Below are 26,544 nucleotides of genomic sequence, written 5' to 3'. Positions count from 1 at the left end.
GGACACAACCCTTTAGCACAGTTCTGAGAGCTAAGAGATGGTATTATTTAAAATACCACATATATGTAAATAGTCTGTTTCCAAAAACATAGATGAAGAACTGGTAGAAGTGGTTGGCTGTAGGATGGGAAAATGAGTGGGTCTGGAGATCCCATCCAGCAGGAATCCTGCTTTTCATTGTGAATCATTTTGCTTCATTTGCACTTTCTTTAACCATGTATTACTTACCTTAAAACAAAAACATTTGGTGGTAGAAATTTTCTAAGAAAATTAATGTCCTCTCTGTTTAAAACAAAACAAAGCAACCTACACAGAAATAGCAAAAAAAGTGATGGCGGTACAGCAGAGAATGAAACCACTTACTGACACAATTAAAAAATAACACCAGGGATGCTCAGAATCTGGAAATATAGGCGACATGATCCAGCAAGGGGCTAATAGATATTTTACAATAAGAATTATTTTATCTATATCTGTACTTAATTTTTGAATAGGACAGATAACTTCATGGCAGTTAAATGATTGCACCTTGGGAAATAAGATTTTCTAACGATTATTAAATGAATTTTTGGGATTTGGGATCCTCAAAAAGCATTTTTAAAAGCTCTTCTGGGAAATGAAGATTTCAGTTAGGGATTTAACAATGAATTCTGTGCTGTCTTCCCTTTTCAGACAAATGTAATTGTTAATTCTGTAACCCCACCTCATCTCAGAGGTGGACCCGTGTCAGCATCAATTCTACAACAAGCAGGAGATGAAATGGAATGGGAACTCAGGATCCAGATTACTAAACCATTGCTACATCCCCAGTTGGTACTGGTCACAGAAGGATTTAAATTGCCCTGTCAATATGTATTCCATGTACTGTGGAATTCAGCACAACATCCATATTCAGTAAGTTCAGAATGGATTTACCTTTATGCAGCTCCTTGGTCAAACAAGTCTGTTAAATTTCCATTGTTTCGTTACATTTATGAAATGTTGTTAAGTGCTTATGACCCACATTTGAAGCCTGAAATGTTACCTAACCCTTGGCTAAATTTGAAGTGAGCATGTTGCAAATAGATGCTGAAACACAGAGCTTCCTCAGCCTGTTCACCTGTTCACCTCACCATACCCAGTGACCCTGTAGCCTTTTCCTAATAGGCATGATGTTTGGCCTCTGCATATTTTCCTCTGTGGATTAAATTCAAGAAGAAGCTGGGATTTCCCTTCTAGCACCATTCCAGTCAAATCTATTACCTGTGGTCTCTTCCTACCTGTACCTGTGGTAGATATTGGCTCTCCAGTCACCTTGTCTTCTAAGGCCTATAGTAGACAAGCTTTAAAGAAAAGGGAAACCCACTCAGATATGGAAAGAGAGAAGTTTAATCCCCTCCGCCTTTGTTTTCTTCTACACCATTTCTTGCCCTGTCATAGCTAGAGAGCTCTCTTATTCCAAATTGGTCCTCTATGCTTCAGTCTTCCACATCCTTCTTTCCACAGACAAACCTCTGTCATAGTAATTCAATATGATGTCAAAAAGTTGATAGATGTTTAAATCTGTCAAAAGTATTAGTACTTCTACAGGAGAAATCATGTAATAGATCCCAGTGACATTGAATAAATGCTGCTTTTTTCTTTTAATCTCTATCTCCTTTATTTAACTTCTGAGAGCTCTTTATGCTAACTTAGAAGGGGCAGGTGGGCAGAACAAACTGATAGTTGAGTCTCTAACCTGAGAAGATGGGCAAGGCTACATAAACCAGTAGAAATCAGTGCCCAAATGTCTTGAATAGCCCACAGGGGGTCAAATACTTCAGTTTTTCAGTCATTTCATTTCTCATTATCTAATTTTGTAGCTGTAATGGGTTCTCTATGGAAGTGGCCTATCCTGCCCTCTGAGGAGGCATGGACATGACCCTTCGTAGAGGTTGGCATTGTAAAATATGAACAGAATCAAGGGAAAAGTGAAGTCTTATTTTTGACTCAAAGAGTGATTTTAAATTTATGTTTCTCTTATAGATATTGGAAAATGCAATGAAGCAATGTTTGGAAAAATGCCTCAAGCCAAATATAACTTCCATTTCTTTTCCTGCCCTTGGGTCTGGAAACATTGGTATAGAGAAGGATATAGTAGCAAAACTTATGTTTAATGAAGTGCTAGCATTTTCCAAAGACCATTTGGAAAAACAACTAACTGTAAACTTTGTGATATTTCCAACAGATCTGGAGACATATAAGGTGAGATAATATGTTAGAAATGTCCCATAGTTTGTCAGGCGTGGTGGCACACATCTATAATCCTAGCTACTTGAGAATCTAAGGCAGGTGGATTACAAATTCCAGGCCAGCCATGATAACTTAGTGGGATGCTGTCTCAAAAAATAAAAAAAGGCTAGAAATGTAGCTCAGTGGTGGAGTACCCCTGCATTCAATCCCTATTACTGAAAAAAATTTTTTTAAATAATGCGAAGGAAGAATAAAAAGGAATGAGAAACAGCTGCTTAAAATAGACTTCCTAGACCTGAGTTTTGGATTCTGCCAATAATCAACATTCAAGTGAGACTTCCCAGGAGTGTGTCTGGATTTTGGGTAGAAGGAGTTTTGCTCAGTGCCTGACAGAGAGTGACTGTGGACCTTAGTTCTCTATTTCACCATTTCCTGACCTGTTCCACTTGTCTAGTAGCATACTTGTTCCAGCTTGCTCTTTCTTGGAACAATTGTAAAGGTTCTTAGTCCTTCTGCTGCCCAATCAGAAAAGGAGATTTGTAGCATTTGCTGATTTCCATGGCTACTTTTAATTCATCAGTGTGATATCAGCACAGGCAAGGTTGGAATTGATGTTCCCAGTGGATTCTTGTGAGCCAATGTAAGCTGCTCCAGTACACTGCTGTGCCTCCTCCACAGCTCCCTGGTAGGATAGTAACAAATGACCCAATGAAGTAGCTCACCTTTTTGGCAAAATGAATCATCCTGTGCTTTGAATAAAGACTGCCCATTTCCCCCATGCAGAAGACTATTACTGGGCCCGCACAGGTATCCTGAGAACTTTCCTCAATTCTGCATGAAGTGCCATGTCCTTACAAGAGGGATTAACCACATCTAGAAAAGAAGCTTCATCTTCTTCAACATACAGACAAAACAGTACTCGGCAGTTCAAGAAAAGTGGAAAGATCAAGCACATACTGAGGGTTCCCCTTAGGGTTAAGCATAAATATTGCCATCATATATTGGTCTGCCAGGCACTGTGCTAAGCAGAAGCTCTCATTACATTCATCCCATGATAGTGCGATGAAGCTACTATTGGCATTTCCATTTCATGGATGGGAAAACAACTCTGGATTTGATATGCACACAGCTAGTAAAGGGGCTAAACCAAGATTCCAACCTGGATCTGTTTATTTGCCCCCAACGCCTGTGTTCTGAACTATAAACCAAGAACTTGAGAAATAATACATCTTTCAGTTTTGTAACTCAATGGAAAGGATTATCTTATCCAGTAGTTTACATCATATAGTGACTTTTAGCCATTTCTGCAGACTTTTTTCAACATTAACACCTACATATTATTCACATGGAATTATGAAATGTGTGCATGCATTTATATACACCTCTGACTTTCTAATAAGCTCCTCTTTTCTTCCTAAATAAGTCTTACAGTGAGAGGTGTGTGCATAGAAGATCAATGGCAACTTACACAGGTCCTCATGAGGATGTTACCTTGATAGGGTCCCTTTATTCCAGAAAATGGATTTGTCAGATATTTAGGGTTGACCTGACTCAGGAAGACCAATCTAAACTTAATTCACAATAAAGTGATACTCATTTTCATATACTCATATTTTCCAATTCAGAATCGAAGTGAAGAAATAATTCCCCAGCTGACTAGAATACTTGCATTCACCAGTATTTCATGATGGTAAGAGTCTTGGGTAGAGCTGAGTATCTATAAAAGGCAATGGATTGTTATTTAACAAATATTTATTGACTATCAACCTTGTGTCAGACCTTGTGTCTCAGAATAAGGAACCTGCTCCAGAACACGTTACTGACATCTCTCAGATAAGGTGTTGGTCTCTAGTGAACAGAGCTGGAGAAACACTGCCAAATTCGTGCCACTGGACCCCACTTTTTCAAGATCCCTGCAGACCATCTGCTTGTCATCCACACGTTCTTTCTTCAATGTCATCGCTAGTGATTTAGTTCCAGTTTTTCCTTCACATTCAATGTCAAAGTCTTGCCTAATTATTTCTTTTTTAAAATTTGTTCCTCCTAGGTACACTTTGACCAGTAGGGTCTACCTTGACATATTATACATACATAGAATAAGTATAAATTGTTCTGATTAGGATCCCATTATTGTGGTTGTATACGACGTGGAGTTACACTGGTCGTGTATTCATGTGTAAGGATAGGAAAGGTACATCTGATTCATTCTACTGTCTTTCTTATTTCCATTCCCTCTCCCGTCCCTTAATTCCCCTTTGTCTGGTTCATTGAACTTCTGTTCTTTACTCCTCATCTCCTTGTTGTGTGTTGGCATCCACATATCAGAGACAACATTCTGCCTTTGGTTTTTTGGGATTGTCTTATTTCACTTAGCATGATAGTCTCCAGTTCCATCCATTTATTTCATTCTTCTTTATGGCCGAGTAATATTTCATTGTTTATATATGTATCACATTTTCTTTAGCCATTCATCTGTTGTAGAGCACTAGGTTGGTTCCATAGCTTGGCTATTGTATATTGAGCTGCTATAAACATTGAAGTGGCTGCATCACTATAGTATGCTTATTTTAAGTCTTTTGGGTGTAAACCAAGGAGTGGGATAACTGAGTCAAATGGTGGTTCCACTCCAAGTTTTCTAAGGAATCTCCTCCATACTGCTTTCCAGAGTAGCTGCACCAATTTGCAGTACCACCAGCAATGTATATGTGAACCTTTTCCCCTACATCCTTGCCAACATTCATTGTTACTTGTATTCTTGATAATTTCCATTCTGACTGGGACGAGATGAACTCTCAGTGTAGTTTATTTATTTATTTATTTTAAAATTTATTTGTATTCTAAACAAATGGGATACATTTTGTTTCTCTGTTTGTACATGAAGTAGAGGCATACCATTTGTGTAATCATACATTTACCTAGGGTAATAATTTTTGATTGATTCTGTTAATTTTTTTCCTTCCCCCCACCCCTCCCACCCTTCTTTTCCCTCTATACAGTCCCTTCTTCCTCCATTCTTGTCCCCCTCCCACCCCCCATTATGTGTCATCATCTGCTTATCAGCGAGATCATTCGTCCTTTGGATTTTTGAGATTGGCTTATCTCACTTAGCATGATATTCTCCAATTTCATCCATTTGCCTGCAAATGCCATGATTTCATTATTTTTTATGGCTGAGTAATATTCCACTGTGTGTGCATGTGTGTGTGTGTGTGTGTGTGTGTGTGTGTGTGTGTGTATATATATATATATATATATATATATCACAGTTTCTTTATCCATTCATCAATTGAAGGGCATCTAGGTTGGTTCCACAATCTGGTTATTGTGAATTGAGCAGCTATGAACATTGTTGTGGCTGTATCTCTGTAGTATGCTGATTTTAAGTCCTTTGGGTATTGGCCAAGGAGTGGGATAGCTGGGTCAAATGGTAGGTCCATTCCAAGTTTTCTGAGGATTCTCCATACTGCTTTCCAGAGTGGCTGCACTAATTTGCAGCCCCACCAGCAATGTATGTGTGTACCTTTTTCCCCACATCCTCGCCAACACCTGTTGTTGCTTGTATTCTTGATAATCACCATTCTAATTGGGGTGAGATGGAATCTTAGTTAGTTTTGATTTGCATTTCTCTTATTACTAGAGATGTTGAACATTTTTTCATATATCTGTTGATTGCTTGTAGATCTTCTTCTGTGAAGTGTCTGTTCATTTCCTTAGCCCATTTGTTGATTGGGTTATTTGTATTCTTGGTGTAGAGTTTTTTGAGTTCTTTATATATTCTGGAAATTTGTGCTCTATCTGAAGTATGAGTGGCAATGATTTCCTCCCACTCTGTAGGTTCTCTCTTCACATTGTTGATAGTTTCCTTTGCTGAGAGAAAGCTTTTTAGTTTGAATCTATCCCAGTTGTTGATTCTTGCTTTTATTTCTTATGCTATGGGAGTCCTGTTAAGGAAGTCTGATCCTAAGCCGACATGTTGAAGATTTGGACCTACTTTTTCTTCTCTGAGATGCAGGGTCTCTGGTCCGATTCCAAGGTCCTTGATCCATTGTGAGTTGATTTTTGTGCAGGGTGAGAGATAGGGGTTTACTTTCATTCTGTTGCATATGGATTTCCAGTTTTCCCAGCACCATTTGTTGAAGAGGCTATCTTTTCTCCATTGCATATTTTTGGCACCTTTTTCTAGTATTAGAAAATTGTATTTATTTGGGTTTGTGTCCGTGTCCTCTATTCTGTACCATTGATCCACCTGTCTATTTTGGTGCCAATACCATGCTATTTTTGTTACTATTGCTTTGTAGTACAGTTGAAGTTCTGGTATTGCGATATCCCCTGCTTCACTCTTCCTGCTAAGGATTGCTTTAGCTATTCTGGGTTTCTTATTCTTCCAGATGAACTTCATGATTGCTTGCTCTATTTCTGTAAGGTACATCCTTGGGATTTTAATTGAAGTTGCCTTGACTCTGTATAGCACTTTTGGTAGTATGGCCATTTTGACAATATTAATTCTGCCTATCCAAGAACATGGGAGATCTTTCCATCTTCTAAGGTTTTCTTTAATTTCTTTCTTTAGTGTTCTGTAGTTCTCATTGTAGAGGTCTTTCACCTCTTTTGTGAGATTGATTCCCAAGTATTTTATTTTTTTCGAGGCTATTGTGAATGGGGTAGTTTTCCTAGCTTCTCTTTCTGAAGTTTCATCACTTATGTATAAAAATGCATTGGATTTATGAGCATTGATCTTGTAACCTGCTACTTTACTGAATTCACTTATGAGTTCTAAAAGATTTTTGGTGGAATTTGCTGGTTCCTCTAAATATATAATCATGTCATCAGCAAATAGGGATAGTTTGAGTTTTTCTTTTCCTATTTGTATCCCTTTAATTTCCTTGGTCTATCTAATTGCTCTGGCTAGAGTTTCAAGGATGATGTTGAATAGAAGTGGTGAAAGAGGGCATCCCTGCCTTGTTCCAGTTTTTAGGGGGAATGCTTTCAGTTTTTCACAATTTAGAATGATATTGGCCATGGGCTTAGCATAGATGGCCTTTACAATTTTAAGGAATGTTCCCACTATCCCTGTTTTTTTCTAGTGTTTTGAGCATGAAGGGATGGTATATTTTATCAAATACTTTTTCTGCATCTATTGCAATAATCATGTGATTCTTGACTTTAAGTCGGTTGATATGGTGAATTACATTTATTGATTTCTGAATGTTGAACCAACCTTACATGCCTAGGATAAAACCCACTTGATCGTGGTGCACTATCTTTTTAATATATTTTTGTATGCGATTTGCTAAGATTTTGTTGAGAATTTTTGCATCAATGTTCATTAAGGATATTGGTCTGAAATTTTCTTTCCTCGATGTGTCTCTGTCTGGTTTAGGTATGAGGTGACATTGGCTTCATAGAATGAGTTTGGGAGGGTTCCCTCCTCTTCTATTTCATGGAATACTTTGAGGAGTATTGGAATGAGCTCTTTTATAAAGGTTTTGTAGAACTTGGCTGAGAACTCATCTGGTCTCATTATTCTTATTGGTAGGCTTTTGATGACTTCTTCTATTTCATTACTTGAAATTGGTCTATTTAAATTGTGTATGTCCTCCTGGTTCAGTTTAGGTAATTCATATGTCTCTAGAAACCTGTTGATGTCTTTGAGATTTTCTATTTTGTTGGAGTATAGATTTTCAAAATAACTTCTAATTATGTTTTGTATTTCACTTAAAGTCTGTTGTGATATTTCCTTGTTCATTCCAAATTTTAGTAATTTGAGTTTTCTCTCTCCTTCTCTTTGTTAGTGTGGCTAAGGGTTTATCAATTTTGTTTATTGTTTCAAAGAACCAACTATATATTTTGTCGATTTTTTTGATTGTTTCTTTTGTTTCAATTTCGTTGATTTCAGCTCTGATTTTAACTATTTCCTGTCTTTTACTACTTTTGGTATTGCTCTGTTCTTCTTTTTCTAGGGCTTTGAGCTGTAGTATTAAGTCGTTTATTTGTTGATTTTTTTCTTCTTTTATTGAATGCACTCCATGAAATAAATTTTCCTCTAAGTACTGCTTTCATAGTGTCCCAGAGATTTTGATATGATGTTTCTTTGTTCTCATTTACCTCTAAGAATTTTTAAATTTCCTTCCTGATGTCTTCTGTTATCCATTCATCACATAATAGTGTATTATTTAATCTCCAGATGTTGGAGTAGTTTCTGTTTTTTAATCTGTCATTTATTTCTAATTTCAATCCATTATGATCTGATAGAATACAAGGTAGTGTCTCTGTCTTATTGTATTTGCTAACATTAGCTTTGTGGCATAAAATATGGTCTGTTTTAGAGAAGGATCCACGTGCTGCTGAGATGAAAGTATATTTGCTGTTTGTTGGATGGTATATTCTATAAATGTCCGTTAAGTCTGAATTATTGATTGTGTTATTGAGAGCTATGTTTTCTTCATTCAATTTTTGTCTGGAGGATCTGTCCAGTGGTGAGAGAGGTGTGTTAAAATTGCCTAGTATTATTGTTTTGTGGTCTATTTGATTTCCGGAATTGAGAAGGATTTGTTTGACGTGTATGAATGAGCCACTGTTTGGGGCATAGATATTTATGATTGTTATATCTTGCTGATTTATGCTTCCTTTTAGCAGTATGAAATGTCCTTCTTTATCCCTTCTGACTAACTTTGGCTTAAAGTCCACATTATCTGAAATGTGGATGGATACTCCAGCTTTTTTGCTGTGTCTGTGTGCATGGTATGTTTTTTCCCATCCTTTCACCTTTAGTCTATGGGTATCTCTTTCTGTGAGATGAGTCTCTTGCAGGCAGCAAATTGTTGGATCTTTCTTTTTAATCCAATCTGCCAGTCTGTGTCTTTTGATTGGTGAGTTCAGGTCATTAACATTCAGGTATTGAGATATGATTTGTATTCCCGGTCATTTGGCACATTTTTTTTTTTTTTTTTTTTTTTTTGGACACGACTTGTTTCTCCTTTATTTGGCTGTTCCTTTAGGGTAGTTCCTCCCTTTGCTGATTTAGATCATTGTTTTTCATCTCTTCCTCATGGATAATTTTGCTGAGAATGTTCTTTAGTGCTGGCTTTCTTTTTGTAAATTCTTTTAGCTCTTGTTTATCATGGAAGGATTTTATTTTGTCGTCAAACCCGAAGGTTAAGTTTTTCTGGGTATAAGATTCTTGGTTGGCATCCGTTTTCTTTCAGGGCTTGGTAAATGTTGTTCCAGGCTCTTCTAGCTTTTAGGGTCTGGGTTGAAAAATTTGCTGATATCCATATTGGTTTCCCCCTGAATGTAATTTGATTTTTTTCTCTCGCAGCCTTTAAAATTCTGTCTTTACTTTATATGTTAGGTATTTTCATTATAATGTGTCTTGGTGTGAATCTGTTGTAATTTTGTGTATTTGAAATCCTCTAAGCCTCTCGAATTTGATTTTCCATTTCGTTCTTCAGATTTGGGACATTTTCTAATATTATTTCATTGAATAGATTGTTCATTCCTTTGGTTTGTTTCTCTGTTCCTTCCTCTATCTCAATAATTCTTAAATTTGGCCTTTTCATGATATCTCATTCTTGTAGATGCTGTTCATGATTTCTTACCATCTTCTCTGTTTTTTCAACTTTGTTTTCAAGGTTAAATATTTTGTCTTCAATGGCTGAGGTTCTGTCTTCTGGAGTTCTTAATTTGGTTTATTATTTCCTTCATTTCAAGTATTTCTGTCTTTTTTTTTTTTTCAGTATCTCTAACTCTTTATTAAAATGATATTTTGCTTCCCGCATTTTGGCGTCCGTCTTCGGTGCAGGGCTCAGTGTAGTTTTATTTGCATTTCTCTAATTGCTAGAGATGTTGAATATTTTTTCATATATTTTTTGACCATTTGTATTTCTTCTTCTGTGAAGTGCCTGATCAGTTCCTTAGCCCATTTATTGATTGGGTTATTTGTTTTTTTGGTGGTTTTTTTTTTTTTTTTTGGTGTTAAAGTTTTTAGTTTTTTGAATATCCTGGCGATTAATGCTCTAGCTGAGGTGCTAGTGGTAACGATTTTTTCCAATTCTGTAGGCTATCTGTTCATATTCTTGATTGTTTCCTTTTTGGTGAAGAGGCTTTTTAGTTTGATACCATTCCATTTATTGATTCTTGATCTTACTTGTTGTGCTTTGGGAGTCTTATTGAGGAAGTTGGTTCCTAAGCCAACATGTTGAAGAGTTAGGCCTACTTTTTCTTCTAGGAAGTACAGGGTCTCTGGTCTAATGCGTCAGTTCTTAAACCACTTTGAGTTGAGTTTTGTGCAGGGTGAGAGACAGAGGTTCAGTTTCATTTTACTACCTATAGGTTTCCAATTTTCTCAGCACCTTTGTTGAAGAGGCTATCTTTTCTCCAATGTATATTTATGGCGCCTTTGTCTAGTATGAGATAATTGTATTTATGTTGTCTTCTATGTCTTCTATGTCTTCTATGTTGTTCTGTGTCTTCTATCTCTTCTATTGGTCTACATGTCTGTTTTGGTGCCAAAACCATGCCCTTTTTGTTACTATAGTTCTGTAGTATAATTTAAGGTCTGGTATTGTGATGCTTCATACTTCACATTTCTTACTGAGGATTGCTTTGGCTATTCTGAGTCTCTTATTTTTCCAAATGAATTTCATGACTGCTTTTTTATTTCTCTGAAGAATATCACTGGAATTTTGAGAGGAATTGATTAAATCTGTATAGTGCTTTTGGTAGTATGGCCATTTTGACAATATTAATTCTGCCTATCTAAGAACATGGGAGGTCTTTCCGTCTTCTAAGATCTTCAATTTCTTTCTTTAGTGTTCTGTAGTTTTCATTGTAGAGTTCTTTCACCTCTTTTGTTAGATTGATTCCCAAATATTTTATTTTTTTGAACCTATTGTCAACAAGATAGTTTTCCTGATTTCTCTTTCAGTTGATTCATCATTGGTGTATAGGAATGCAGCTGATACATGAGTGTTAGTTTTATATCCAGATACTTTGCTGAATTCATTTATGAGTTCTAGAAGCTTTCTGATGGAGTTTTTTGAGTCTTCTAAATATAGAATTATGTCATTGACTGCCTAATTATCTCTAACCCTATAAATACATTCTGACTTTTAATATGACCTTCTAAAGAGACCTGAGTTTTATTCATTGTGTATGTCAGTTTTTTTGGGGGGGTACCCCCAGCCCCCACCCCCTTTTTTTTTTTTTTTTGCGGTACTGGGGATCAAACCCAGGGCCTTGTGCTTACAAGGCAAGCACTCTACCGTCCGAGCTATCTCCCCAGCACCCCAGCCCTTTTTAATATTTTATTTAGAGACAAAGTCTTGCTGAGTTGCTTAGGGGCTCACTAAACTGGCTGAACCTGACTTTGAACTCACGATCCTCCTGCCTCTGCCCCCCAAGCTGCTGGGATTACAGGGGTGTGCCACCACTCCTGGCTGGCATTTCTTATTCGTTTATTTATCAACAGATAATGTACCTCATTCATTTTATTTCTAAGTTCTTGGATGGGGAAGGTAGGGAAGTATCCTGTCATAACCTCTCCAGGTAATTAAATATGGTAAAATCAAGGACTTTTTGCCCTGGAAATAATAGCTGCAGTTACAATTTTGAAGAAAAAATCCAGGCTGGGGTTGTGGTTCAGTGGCACAGTGCTTGCCTAGCACACGTGAGGCACTGGGTTCAATCCTCAGCACCACATAAAAATAAATAAATAAAATAAAGGTATTGTGTTCATGTACAACTAAAAATATATATATATATAAAAGAACACGTCAGGACTGGAGTTGTGGCTTAGTGGTAGAGAACTTGCCTAGCATGTGTGAGGCACTGGGTTCGATTCTCAGCACTGCATACAAATAAATGAATAAAATAAAGGTCCATCAACAACTAAAAATATATATATTAGAAAAAGAAAAAAAGAAAGAAAATGCCCTATAGATCAAGACACTTCTTGTTAACACTTAGACGCAAAGCAAAATCTACACTTTACCTCATTAATAGTACTTATTAAAGTACTGCCCATTGTATCAACTTTGAACAAGGAAGAGGACATATCTATAGCTTTAATTCATGTTTAACATCATAATACCTGTAATAAGCAGGATATGAAGGTCTGTTGAATGAATGGATGATTTTTTTTTTGCCTTAGAATATACATTCTTCTTTGTTTATACTATATTTTGGTTTTCCTTCCTATATTTGTTGTCTCTATGTGTTCTAGTAGATTATGGTGCTGCACTTGCTGTTCTCTAGGACTTTCTTCAAATCTGCTTTTAGATTTGTGACAGTGGGGATGAAGTCAAGTGTGTTGGGTACAGATAAAACAAAGATTTTGGTGACAATGACTATATACCCTGCTTATGACTGTGCTCTATTTTGCTTATTGTAGGCTTTCATGTATGAAATGACAAAGTATTCAGAGTTGCTGAATCTCAACATTTACAGTGGTGAGTAGGAAATTCACAGGCCTAGAAGTAGAGTTTCCCATTTTAGGCTCATTCTGGTTTTTGTTTTTTGGAGGTGGGGCGGATACTGGGGATTGAACCCAGGGCCTTGTGCCTGCGAGGCAAGCAGTCTACCAACTGAGCTATATTCCCAGCACTCATTCTGTTCTTGATCATCTAAACTAAAGAAGGAAAGGAGAATAAACCAATCAAGTTCCCTGTGCTCCTGCTAGGACACCAACCTACTTTATACCTGACCGTGAGTCTGTTCTTGCTCAATCTGATTTCATGATACTGACAGAGAAGTTAAGTTGCAGTAGATAATCCACAGTGTGGGTATAGTTCATTTACAAATAAATGTTTATAATTTTTTTCTAATAACAAATTCTGCCCTCCATAAACTGGCTAAGCAAGTCAGATGTTCTACCCCAAACATTTACGTGGGGTTATTCATTAGTAATTACAGAAAATGCCTCTCAGTAATAACAGATAAATGGGTTAACCCAATACTACCCAAACCTGAGTAGTCACTGGGGTCATGATGGAATCTTCAACACACACACACACACACACACACACACACACACACACACACAGGGTGGGAGGTGTAGGTCCCAACCCTACAGATTCAGATTCAGAAACTCTGAATCTGGATCAGGCAGATATTTTTTTTAATGCTCCCTAATCAGTTTTGCAGCTGAATCAGGTTTGGGATCCCTGTATTAAATCAGTTCTGATTGTTAGGGGCTGTTGAGGATTAGCTTTATCTCCTAAAACTTTATTCCTTTAGTGGAATTTGAGGGAACTGAAATGGAATGTTCAGTGGCTCAGCATTTCTAAAAGTGAAGAAGGAACTGAATAGAACAAATAATAATTAAAAAAAAAAAAAAAGCGAAGAAGGAGGAATTGACCAGGGAATGTGCCTTTTTTAAGCCTATCCATTTGTCCGTAAAATGATGATAATAACAGACTATCATGAGGATAGTTGGAGATTATGTATGTAAAGATGGTCTGGAAATTACAAAGCATTAAACAAATGCCAGGGAACCAATGATGAATGGGAAGGTGGACACACTCCCCTGGTGGCCTGAAGGAAGAAGAGATTTCTTTTGACTGGGAGGGATCAAGAATGGCTTCATGGCCAGGTGCGGTGGCTTGGGAGACTGAGGCAGGAAGATCGCAAGTTCAAAGCCAACCTCAGCAATTTAGGGAGGCCCTCAGCAACTCAGGGAGACCCAGTCTCTAAATAAAATACAAAAAAAGGGCTGGGGATGTGGCTCAGTGGTTAAGCACCCTTGGGTTCATCCCTGGTACCAAAAAAAAAAAAAAGAAAGAAAAGAAGGGCTTCATGGATAAGACTGATTCTACATTAGGCTTTGAGAATGGCAGGGTTTTCAATGACCAGTGTATATGCGTGAAGGTTGGGGGGTGGTAGCACCCAAGAAAACCCACATGAGCAAACAAATGCAGTGTATGTTTGGGGAACCACAAGGAATATGGGGTAGCTAGACAAGAGGGAGTGTTTAAGATGAGGCTCATAGGGAAAAGGCGCATGCAAAGGTCTATGTGTCATTAATCTGATTCATGGGCAAATGTCACCTTTTATTTCAGTAATTCTTTAGAATATCGGTAAAGTAATTAGATAGCACAGGACAATAATTGACAGTCATAATGATTGATGATCCTCTCAGGTTATCAAGCAAAGGTTAAATTAGTTGGGAAGGCAGAGAAGCATGTTTTCATTAGGATTATTTAGCTAATAAATAGTTAAATGTGTTTTGGTGCTAGAAGAGTATCTTTTAGTGGTCTGAACTTAGTTATCTAGATGAACAATTCTTCTTTCCTAATAATGACAAATTAATGAAGTCCCATCTTGCACATTTCAGATTTTCTCCTAAAAAATAATACATGCTCCTAAGCAAGGGTTTAAAATAACAAAAAGTATGCCTCCAATTAAAATATTTTCTTACTACTTTCTAAAATTTTAGCTTATAAATGGAAAATATTTTAAAAACTAAAACATGGGCTTTTATTTTTATCAGCAAGAAGCCTTCCTTTCCCTCTCAGTTCTAGTTCTATCCTTGTGCTTTTTCATAGTTCTTGAGGCTGACCAAGTACACTATCGGGAGAAAGAAGCTTGTTCTCTTATTGTTCCAGGGTTACTAATGATAGGCGCAATTATGCGAGCACTGGAGTCAGATGTCCACACCATATTGACTTCATGACCAGCACTAACTGATTCTATAACCATGGCAAGTTACTTAATGACACTCTGAGTCTTTACCAGTTCTCCTCATTTGTACAATGGGACTTCAGTTGTGAGGCATGAGTAAAATAATACATGTAAAGCCCTTGGAACAATGCCTAGAATATAGTATGTGTTCAACTTACTTTTTCCCCCTCAAAAATTGTCTCTGAAATTCATCCCCATAAAGCTTCATCTGAGTTCCGGTTGCTCTGCATCCTTTCTAACAACTTGATATTGACAGGGTAAAGAATTTTTGCCAGTCTGGTGGATGATTTTTCAATTCCCTGATTGTCAGTAAGAATAAGCATCTTTTTTCACATAGATATGGATCATTCAGGTTTCCTTTCCTGTGAAAACTTTTGCCCAACTAACTACTGGGTTGTTTCTTTTTTTCTTTTTTTAAAAATAATTTTAGGGAATGCTTCATATATCCTAGATACTGCAAAATCTATTAATTTCCTCTCTTTAAAAATTTTTTGTAGTTGTAGATGGACTGAATGCCTTTATTTTGTTTGTGTATTTTTATGTGGTGCTAAGGATTGAATCCAGGGCCTCACATGTGCTAGGCAAGCACTCTGCCATTGAGCTACAGCCCCAGCCTTTAATTTCCTCTCAATTAGTCCATTCCCTATTCCCTCCCCCCCCCTTTTTTTTTCAATTTGAGTTTCAGAATCACCTTAATTATCTCTACCTCTTAGAGTAGAGTGAAGAGTACAGATGGGTGATTAGAATCAGGTTTTCCTTTCCTTTCTCCTAGAATGTACTATGTCCAGTAGCAGCAGTAGCTAAGCTTTAAATGCTTGCTGTGGTGATGGAGAAGGGTGATGCCCAATTTTATCCTTTAAGCAGAAGAAGGCCCATCTCGTCTGATTAAACAAAGATAAGATATAATAAGGATTTCTGGGTAGTGGAATTATAGACATTTCTTCTTTTCAGTATACTCTGATAAATTTCTAATTTTCTAGTTATAGGCATGTGTTACTTTTATTATCAGGGATTTGTGTTTGATTGTTTTTTAAAATAAGTTTCATGCCAGGCTCACACTGTAATCTCAGTGAATTGGGAGAGCTGAGGCAGGAGGATTGTAAGTTCAAAGCCAGCCAGAAACTTAGTGAGTCTTAGTGAGATCTGTCTCAAAATATAAAGGACTGGGGATGTGGCTCAGTGGTTAAGCATCCATGGGTTCAATCCCAGGTACCAAAACCAAAACCGAAAACAATTAAATAAATTTCACTTCTTGAACTCTATGGCTTTCAGAGATGTTTGATTTTAAACCTGGCAGAAGGAAGAGGTTAAGGAAAACTTCATTCAGCAGGAAACAATACTTAGTTACTATCCAGATTGAGATCACAATTTGTGAATTGACAAATGCCACAGAGTAGAGGCCAGATATGATAAAGCCAGCTTCTTAGGAGCTAAACTCTGTGCTTCCAAGGAGGCTATAGATAATGCATGTTGTTTGTCTTTATAACCAGTGCAACTTTCAGTGCTGATAATGGTGACGATATCCTTGGGGTAAACACTAGCCATGTTGTTTTGTTCTGTACTATTTTAAAAACCACCAGCCTTCTATGGTTGCTCATGATAGTTGTTTCAGTTCCCCAGCAGACTAAAGGGGAGCAAAGAGAAAATGGACTTGAAGCTGGGTCTCCTGCCATTGATCTGATGGGATGCAACAAGGAAGAGATGTATGAGGCCAAAGCATGGATCCAAAGGATACTGACATCCCAGAACAACCACAGCATTGAGAATAGTCATATTCTCCACCTTGGGAAAAAGGAACATGACATTTTATCTCAACTTCAGAAAACCTCAAGTGTCTCCATTTTAGAGCTCATCAGTCCAGGAAGGGCATTTTTAGAGATAAGAGGACCCCAGGCTGACCTCATTGAGGTGGTTATGAACATTGAACATATGCTGTGTGAAGTTCAGGAGAAAGTGACAAGGAAAAAGGAGCAAGACCTTTGGATCTTGTCAGGTGAGTAACTTCCTTTTTAGTTAGGAGTCAGCTCTACCAACTGTTTCTTCTTTTGGGTGTGAGTGTGATTGTACGTATGTGGTTAAGAGGTAGAATGGAAAAGGAGAGAGCAAACTCTTCTGGTGCAGTGTTAGATTGTAAACTTTTATTTTTAATGGCAATGGGAATTGAACCCAGGCCCTGGCACATGCTAGATAAATGCTCCAGTACTGAGCTATACCTCCATCCCTACCTCCATCCCTCATAAATTTTATAAGGCAGTTTTGGGCTCTCTTTCTACCATCAGGGTTATTTATTAATGAATGAAAACACACACACACACACACACACACACATACACACACACACACATCATTGGGTTTACTTATAATGACATGGATTGCCTGAGAGGTGAATGAATTGAAAGCCTCGGGTAAAACCTAAGCCAAGTCCTGGCTAAAAAAAAGCACATCACTATTTCTGAGTTGGAGCATTCAAACATACACACTTTCCACGTGCTTGTTTCTTTCATTGAGTTTTATTGTATTTATTCATTAGTGCCAGGATTAGGAACCATAAAATTGCTTACTTGGAGCTCTGTCATCAAATAAAAGTATTCACTGGTACTATGAGGTACACTTAAATATCTCCATTCAGTGGGTCTAAACTCATCAAGATAACCATGGGAATTTGATCTGGAGAGGTTCTTTTAACAGAACCCAAAAACTAACTAGAAAATCATTCCTTTTAAAATTCTACCCTAAGAATAGCAGATTATTTCCTTCATTTTCTCAATGACTGCATATTGCATTCATGGTATATGTGCCATGCATTGTGCTAGGTACTCACAATAAACAAGGGGGATATTGTTCCTGCTCAAAGTCTACTTGGGACAGGACAGGTAAGTAATGATAGAGGAGGGTGAAAGTGCTCTGGGAGCAGTGAGGAGAGGCACCTTACCCCCAGATTTGAGGTGTCAGGGGAGAGCTTCTCAAAGGAGGTATCATAGATGGATAACTAAATAATAAGTAGCAGTTAGCTAGGCAAAGGTAGAAAGTTTCAAGAATTAAAACTACAGTAGGGCCTAGATTATATAAGATTTTATAAGTCAAAGAGAGAGTTCAGATGATTTTTTTTCTTTTGTGGAGGCACTGGGGATTGAACCCAGGGGCCTTCTTTTACTGAGCTACATCCCCAGCCCTTTTCAGTTTTTATTTTTGCTAACAAAGGAGAAACACAGGGGACTCTTGTCCCAAAGGCTATGATTCTGCCCATCAGCAGGAACAGGGGGCTTTTAAAGAGGTGACTCAAAGGCTACATTCCATGTGTTCTCCGTCTGGAGTTGTAATTCACTTGTTAATTTGGGAGAGAGTCATTTCCGAGATCTGGTACCATCCCCAAAGTGTGGATTACTTCATTCCTATGGTGGGTATGTACTCAGGGACAGATAATTCTGTCCAGGATGGGAAAGAAAGATAATTCTGTTTCCCCTGAGATTAGGGATGGCGAGAGGTTAGGGAGGAGCAGGGAGAGAGGGAGAGAGGAAGAGAAATAAACATATCCATTTTAAAAATAAGTTGCAGTAGCAGAGCAGCAAGGGTTATGTTCAAAGCATAAAGTAGATCAGTATTACAATTACAGTATTGATTGTGGGGAAAGCATACACTGTATGCTTTTACCTTCAACCTCATGATCCAGATCATCTGAGGACAAATTTTGTCTTACGACTTCTCATTGTATTGTAGCTCTTCTCGTATGTCCTAAGCAATATGAGGCATATGCTTTAAACTAGCAAATCTCTTCCTTCAAATTTCTAGGAATTGTTTAATTAAATTCCTTTACAAACTCCTTCTCACAGAGCATTAAGACAAGGTTTTGTGTTACTTATTTTTAGGACAATGGACAGATCAGCAAACACAAAATCAGGATGAAATGAAAAAAAAAATCACATTTCTACGATATCCAGCACCTTTAACTCAAGAACTTATGGATCGAAAGAATCAGTTTGAAAAATATGGTTTGCAGGTTATAAAGGTATACCTAATTAAGGGATGATTTTTTATTCTCCTGCTATTAATTTCTTGGTTCTATAGCCAGAAAAGAAGATCGTCTGACAAAGACACTAAACTAGCTGCTCAGTGGTCTCGAATCTTAGGGGTAAGACTGGAAGAAGGGCAGGCACAAGGGGTCCGATGAATCAGTATGTAGAAATGATGTTTGGCTGTTCAGAAGATTAGATTCGAAATCCAGGAAGCAGTGATCCCTCTATCTTTGGTCAAAACAAAGAAAAGAAAATGGAATAGTGTTTATCACACTGTCATTGTTATCTTTCACTAATCTATGTTCTTTAAAAGGGCAGACACTATGCACTGTTACCGGTTTCTTTACCTGTGCCTAACACATGGTTATTGCCCAATGAAATTTTATTAAATGAATCAATTGAAAAAGTTTTATTAAATGAATCACTTGAAACATGGAGCTGGGGTTGTGCCTCAGTGGTAGAGCACTCACCTAGCATGCATGAGGCCCCGAGTTCAATCCTCAGCACCACATAAAAGTAAAATAAACATATTATGTCCACCTACAACTAAAAATATATATATATTAAAAAAAAGAAGAAGAAGTAACAGAAGATTTTGAGAGTTAGAAGTCAAACTAGGAAAGGATTAGGGGCAGGATAGACTGTTATGAATTTTATATGAAAAGAAAATTGCATGCAAATTAATGTATACATAAATGCCTTTATCTATACATGCAAGAGGCAGTTGAATAGGTTACTGGTTTTTCTTTTCCTTGGTTTTAGGTGGAGACAATAGAAAATGTGGTTCTTCAGGCTGCCTTCCAAAGAAAGAAGAAAATGATGGAAGGGAGAACTTCTAAGGAGCCTGTGAGCCACAGGTTGTTTCAGCAGGTTCCATACCAGTTCTGCAATGTGGTATGCAGAGTGGGCTTTCAGAGATTGTACTCTTGTGGTAGGTGTCAACCCTGACTGTGGGAACTATTTTTTGTGGGAATTGGTGAGAGCAGACATCAGCAGGTGGTTCACCACTAATAGCATTTGTTGCCTGGGGAGGTGATCATTTGTGACTGCAGTTGAGAGGTAGTCTTTTGGAAAGGATTATATTTTTAATTTTCTTTATATCTTTTTTTGACTATGGGTTTTATATTGATGACAATGTGAGCAGTAGGATCTATAGTTTACTGTTTTTTCTCATTTCTGTTTCTGTATCCTATCTGCAGAAAACACCTTGGGGCTCCCTCTCTCCTTTGGGATTATTTATCTATAATTATAAGTAACGCCAGTGTATGATCCTCATCTCTTAATTAGTAGGATATTTTCCCAAGTTTAAGATAATTGGTCTTCAGCTGGGCTGCTGGTGTGTGTGCCCATAGCCACAGCTACTTGGGAGGCTGAGGCAGGAGATTGCTTGAGCCCAAAAGTTTGAGACCAAATTAGGCAACATAGCAAGACCTCATCTCAAAAAAGAAAAAGAAAAAAAAGGGACAGCTGGTCTTTTGTTTCTTATTCTCATATTTCCTGTAGCTTGCTTGTGGACAAATTAGGTATGATCTGGCAGGTAAAGTGAATAGCATCTTAGGATCCTTCTCAGCTAAAGTACGACCTGTAGCTTCCATGTGTCTCTTCAGTTGTACAAACTTAGATAACCTCTATATTGTACCCTTTCCTCTTCTGTGGCTAATGGAAAATTCTGGCTTTAGAGCTCTCTAAGAACTTAAGTCATAATCATGGATAGGTCCCTTGCAGTGCGGCTTGGGTTTGTCTGGTCCACTAAACATGGGATCTTTACCTTTAAGACTGTAGCATGATTCTTGCTGTGGAACCAATTCTAATAGTCTCTGTTTCTAGAAAGCAGAAGATCTGAAAATCATGTTTTCTTTGTCCCAGAGAGAACATAGGTAATACCAGGAGTAAAAATTGAATATAAACAATTCCTGGGGTTAGAAGTAGATAAATGAATCTCCATCGAGAATTTTTTTGAGTGCAATTGGGGGTGGAAGCAGTATGGTCCCTTCATTGCCACAGTCCTAAATCTACAGCTTCCATTGCTCCTTAGTGGGCTTCTCTGCACTCCCCATTCACTTCAACTGAAACTACTCTTACTAAGATCTTCCTGTTTTCCAAATCTGATGAGGACCCTCTTTTTAATCCTGTGCCTGGCATTGCTAATTTCCTACCCAACATCAATTTACATCTTTCTCCCCAAAACATCTGAGATGTGCCCCAAAACAAGACAGACCCAAAGTCTTATCCAGTCTTGTCTTCATCAGCCTCAAGCTCAGGCAGTTTTCTCTTAAGGCATGAGGGTGAGGTATCGCCCCCCACAATGCGCACTAGATAATGATTTGAGAAGGAATAGAAGATTGCATTGAAAACTCATTTGAAAGAGGAGAAGGTCACTGGCCCACACTATTTATCCTGTGCTGCTGAACAGGAACATAGGAGAACTCCCTATTCTGGGAATGGAGTAAGACCCTAGTTTCACACTCTGGGAAAAATCTTCCTTATGTGTCATGGCCCTTGACCATTTCTAGACCCACTGCCTACCAGGGGACCTTGGATTGCCTCATAGTTTAGAATGTTCTCAGGCTGTTGTACCCTGACTTGTGATTTCCTCAGCAATGTGGTTCCTTTTAAAAACTCAGCAGGCACAGGGCCTATTCCCTTGTGGTCTAGTGTACGTCTTCATATAGTCTCTTTCTTTATTTTCTTTTCCGCAGTGCTGATAGAAATCAGGTCTGTACATGTCAGGCAAGTGCTCTACCCCTGAGCTATATCCCTACCCCTCCATGTAGCCTTTAAACCTCAAGAATTGTTTTTTCCTATTGGCATTTATGTTTTTGCCCACCCACTGCCCATTAGCTTCATAGTCCCTGCCTAGGCATAGTTCGGGCAATAGATTGCATAGGGAGACACTACTCATAATGAAACCTGCACCAATGAACTCATCTCTGCAGAGCAGTGAAAACTCTCTAAGCTGAAAGTTCTAGACAAGCCCAAGAGACACCCATCTTATCACCACCGAAGCTGTTCTCATTTGGAATACAAAAGCTCTTGACTTTTTCAGCCTTACAGTGTTCTAAATTATGGGACTCTCAGTCAATTTAGATGGCCAACCACAGGCAAAGGAGGCTTCTGCTAATAAAAGTTTATTTTTTTTTTCTTTCTACACTTGCATTCCAGCTGGTTATATTCTGGGTTCATCCCTTGCTTGTAGGACTTGGTTAAATGCAGCCAAAAGTAGCTTACGCATGTGTAGTTCCCTTATTACCATAATTCATTCATTCCACATTCATTAAGCACATTGTATGAATCAGGCCTTGGGCTGGGGTAAAAGAGATATAGCGATAAGTAAAAACCAGAGTTCTTGCCCTTATAATTTATCATATAGTGAGTCCATCCTTTAAATGGTGTTCTCCTATGTTCTGAAGGAAGTCTACTTTTTTCCTCCAGTGTCCCCTGGGTGATGGCTCCTATTCCCATGCCCTCAACTCCTCCTTCTATGAGGATGACTTATAAATTTCTTACTCTAACCCCCTGTCTATCTCCTGATGTGCAGGTCTAGATCATTTGACTGGTTTGGAGACATTTTTATCTCGTTGTCCCATAGGCATCTCAAACTGGGCTCTTCTCTTGCCCTTGCTTTTCCCTAAGAAATATGCCTTTTGTTTTCTTACTCCCTAATTTGGCTAATGCCATCATCATCCACCTACCAAGTCTCCCAAGCATGCAAGTTATTATCATCCTCCATTCCTCCCTTTGCCTCACTCTTATACTGGTTGTTGTGATTCAAGCCTTGTAATGGTCTCAATCCAGTCTCACCTCTCTATTCTCACTGTCTTAGTCCATCTTCCTGTAGAAATAGACTATTTACCTTTCCTTGCCTCAAAACAAACCTCCGTCCATCCATTAGCAGACTTGTCATGCCAAAAAAAAGTACCTTCTTGCTAAATATCTATATTCCTAGTTACCTATAAAAACCCAAACTCCATAGCAGAGCATATAGGAAAATCCCACATTTTTCACCAGATTCATCACCCCATATGTTCCTTAACACTTTAGCCATAAACTTTTTTTCTGCTCACGAAACTCAGCTCTGAAAGCCAGAATACCAAGACCATATTCTCTTAAGTATGCTGGATGCTTTCTAACCTCTATGCCTTTCAGTGTGGAAGGCCTTCCTTCCTCAGCCTTTGAAGCTACTCAGACTCCTGTTCTTTCTTAAGACCTAGCTCAAATGGCCTCTCCTGGTTGGCCCCTTCCCTAACTCCTGCAGGCCCAGTGAGTTGATTCCTCCTCTGTGCTCCCATACTTCCTCCAGCCTTTTGTTGCAATGTGTGTTTAACAATGACTAAAATGTATAGTCTCACAGCTGAAATGTGGGAATTAGTGTCTTTATGGCTCTGTAGCAGAACTTTACCTAGCTATCAAGCTTCCATGTCCAAAGATCTGGAAAACTCCATCTTGACAATTCGAGTTGAACTTGGTTATTTTGAGAAATTTCTTAGTCCCTTAAGGGCTTGAATTGAGTTCCTGTTAGGTTTTGTCCTTTTTCTCCCTTTCTCTCTGAGACTGATCTAGATGGTGGCAGAGTTGTGGGGAGGGTTGTCTGACTCCTGGTTCCATCTGCCCCAAGGCCCTCTGCCAGATAAGCCCTGTGGGCTTTGGTCATTAGCCTCCACTTGTGCCCTTTGCACTTAGGTAGTATCTGCTCCAGTCACTCCGGGTCTCGCCCTGAGGTAATTCCTTTTCAGGCTATGTCTGTTCTTCTCCTGAAGTGCTGTAATTATTTGAGCCTGTTTATCCTCCAGGCTGAAAGCAGGGTCTGGCCTGGTGGTCCTCACTGTTCTGGAGTCTTTCCCAGCATGGGCTATTCTTTACTCAGGCATGAGGCTGGATAAGAGAGTGCACCTAGCAGTCAGGCAGTGGTGCCCCTTCTGCCCTGGGAACCCTCCATTTGTTCTGAAATTTCTATTGTTCGGCCCTATCTTGACTCCCAGGGCTCTTTTGAGGGAATGGGGCAGTGAAGTGAGCCCATTCTCAAAGTTCCCAAGAGCTCTAGTTACATCTTTTATGAATCTTCTCTTTCAATCAGCTGGAAGGAAGAAATTTTATTTGTCTCGAATTGAGAAAACTGCTCTTTGATTATCTTGTATTATTCTCTCTTCTCATTCTTAGTAAACACTACATGCTTTGAATCCTTCAGATTTTTATCATTTAATTTTTTAAAAAAGCCCTTTTGTTCTCAGAAAACCTAACTCTGAAATCTAGGATTTCAAGACCATGTTCTCTTATGTGAATTAAATATATATTTTATGTATATATCTATATACACCCATATGAATATATGTACAAGTTTTTTTATAGATACATGTGTGTATATATACATACACATATACATAGGTTTTATTCTAAGCTTTATCTTTTTTTACCTTTGAGATAATAAGTGGCAATAACTCAGGGATGGGGATGTGACTCAGTGGTAGAGCTCTTGCCTAGCATGTATGAGGCCCTGGATTTGACCTCCAGTACCAAAAAAGCCAAAAACAAAAACAAAAACAAAAACAAAACAACAAAAAACGTGAATGGGAAGAAGATCAAAGATCAAGAAGAAACTCTTTTTAAAAAAAATATTTTTAGTTATAGATGGACACAAGACCTTTATTTATTTTTATGTGGTGCTGAGGATGGAACACAGTGCCTCACATATGCAAGGCAAGAACTCTCCACTGAACCCCAGCCCCAGCCCAAGAAGAAACTCTTTTTTTTGGGTGCTGGGGATCGAACCCAGGGCCTTGTGCTTACAAGGCAAGCACTCGACCGACTGAGCTATCTCCCAGACCCCAAGAAGAAACTCTTGAGAAAGAAAATCTTTGATTTTTTTAATCCCAAAATATTACCTTGCCACTTCAAATTATACTATATCTGCTTCATGCAGGGAGGCCCAGGTCCCTTTGTGAAGTTTTAAGAACAGGAATCATATCTTAGTCACTTTTGAATCTCTGGAGCTGTACTGTTCAATATGGTAGCTATTAGCCACATATGATAACTAAGCATGTAAGATATGGCATATCTGAATTGAAATGTACTTTAAGTATAAAATACAGGATTTTTCAAAGAACTACTATAAAATAATGTAAAATATAGTTTTCTTTTGATTAAATGTTGAAATAGCATTTTAAAGCTAATGAGTTAAATACAAAACTAATTTTATCTGCTTCTTTTTACCCTTTTAAATGTGGCTACTAAAAAATTTAAAATATATATGTAGCTCATACTGCATTTTTACTTCTCAGTGCTGCTCTTGAGCCTAAAACAATATCAAGTGTAGAAAAAGAAAAAGGGAAGGAAAGAAGAACGGAAGGAAGGAATGAGAATATAGAATATAGCTTTTCAAAGAAGTTTTTTTTTTTTTCCTCTCAGTAAGGTTATTATTATTTTTTTCAGTGCTGGGAATTGAACCCAGGGCCTTCTACATGCTAAGCATGTGATCTACTCCCCCAGGACCTTTATGTGATGTTAGAAAGGGCATTGCACAGGGATTACCTTGAGATCCAGAATCTGGCCCTCAGCTTCTTGGGTACCCTGGAAATATTCCTGAAAAGGTAATGCAGATCAAGGGACTGGAGTTGTGGCTCAGTGGTAGAGTACTTGCCTAGTATGTGTAAGACTTTGGGTTTGATCCTCAACACCACATAAAACTAAATAATAAAATAAAGATACTATGTCCATCTAACACTAAAAATATATATATTTAAAAAAAGGCAATGCAGATCAAAAGCAGTATGCCGGAATAGAGAACAGTCATTTTCGGTGGTTGGAATCAGGCATATCCTTCTTAGTATCACAGTCTCCAGAATACCTGATGGGTGGTGAGCATGAACCTAGATCCAAAGTATGTGGAGGTTTCTTGGTCAGTTATTGTGCCAGGTCATGATGAGATCTGATGACCACACCTGCCATGTAGTACAGAATACCTCACTAGTGATTAGAATCTCTGTGTCCCCCAAATCCAAGATTGTTTTTCCTAAATAATGAGGCATGAACATTTACATGCTCATTTTTCTCATTTTATTTTTCTTGTAATGCTGTCCATTACTTTGCCTACTCTTATAAGATGCTATTTTTCAAGCCATGTTTTTCCAGCCAGTATTAGGGATTGAACCTAGAGGTGCTCTACCACTGATCCATGTCCCCATCCCTTTTTTGTTTTGTTTTGTTTTTGAGACAGGGTCTCACTATTAGCTGAGGCTGGCCTTGAACTTGCAATCCTCCTGCCTCAGCCTCCCAAGTTGCTTTGTTTGCAGGTGTGCATCACCTCACTTGGATTCAAGCCATATTCTCAGGAGTTTTAGAGATATCCTTATAGCTTATACCTTGTAGAAGTCAGGCAGTGTTTTAAGAGAAATAGAACTTTACTTTTATTATGTTGGATGTTAGATGCTTGGTTAATGTTGACTTGAATCATAATTTCTCTGAATCTCAGATTTTTCATCTTTTAAATAGAGATATAATCCAATTCCTAGATCGATTGAATCTAATCAGTGTAAAAATTCTTGGACAGCCAAAGGCTTTTCTATAAACTATAATGGTGTATTAAATGTAGTCTATTAGTATGTTGATATCAGTGATCATTTGTCTCCAGGACTAACTTTGGGTACCT

General features: G+C 38.1%; 1 protein-coding gene across 1 annotated transcript in view; it reads left to right on the top strand.

The window, feature by feature from the left end:
- Nucleotides 1-26,544, top strand: part of PARP9 (poly(ADP-ribose) polymerase family member 9) — a 36,828-nt gene that overhangs the window by 9,450 nt on the left and 834 nt on the right. The window contains exons 5-10 of the mRNA XM_079155296.1: nt 673-894; nt 2,005-2,223; nt 12,602-12,659; nt 16,502-16,882; nt 18,756-18,895; nt 19,665-19,833. Of these exons, the coding sequence (XP_079011422.1) occupies nt 673-894; nt 2,005-2,223; nt 12,602-12,659; nt 16,502-16,882; nt 18,756-18,895; nt 19,665-19,833 (1,189 nt within the window). The remainder of the gene's footprint in view (nt 1-672; nt 895-2,004; nt 2,224-12,601; nt 12,660-16,501; nt 16,883-18,755; nt 18,896-19,664; nt 19,834-26,544) is intronic.

Source organism: Sciurus vulgaris, assembly GCF_902686455.1.
Source record: "Sciurus vulgaris genome assembly, chromosome: 10".
Taxonomy (NCBI): Eukaryota; Metazoa; Chordata; class Mammalia; order Rodentia; family Sciuridae; genus Sciurus; species Sciurus vulgaris.
Note: the sequence above shows the minus strand (reverse complement) of the source record. Positions and strands in the feature narration are given on the sequence as shown.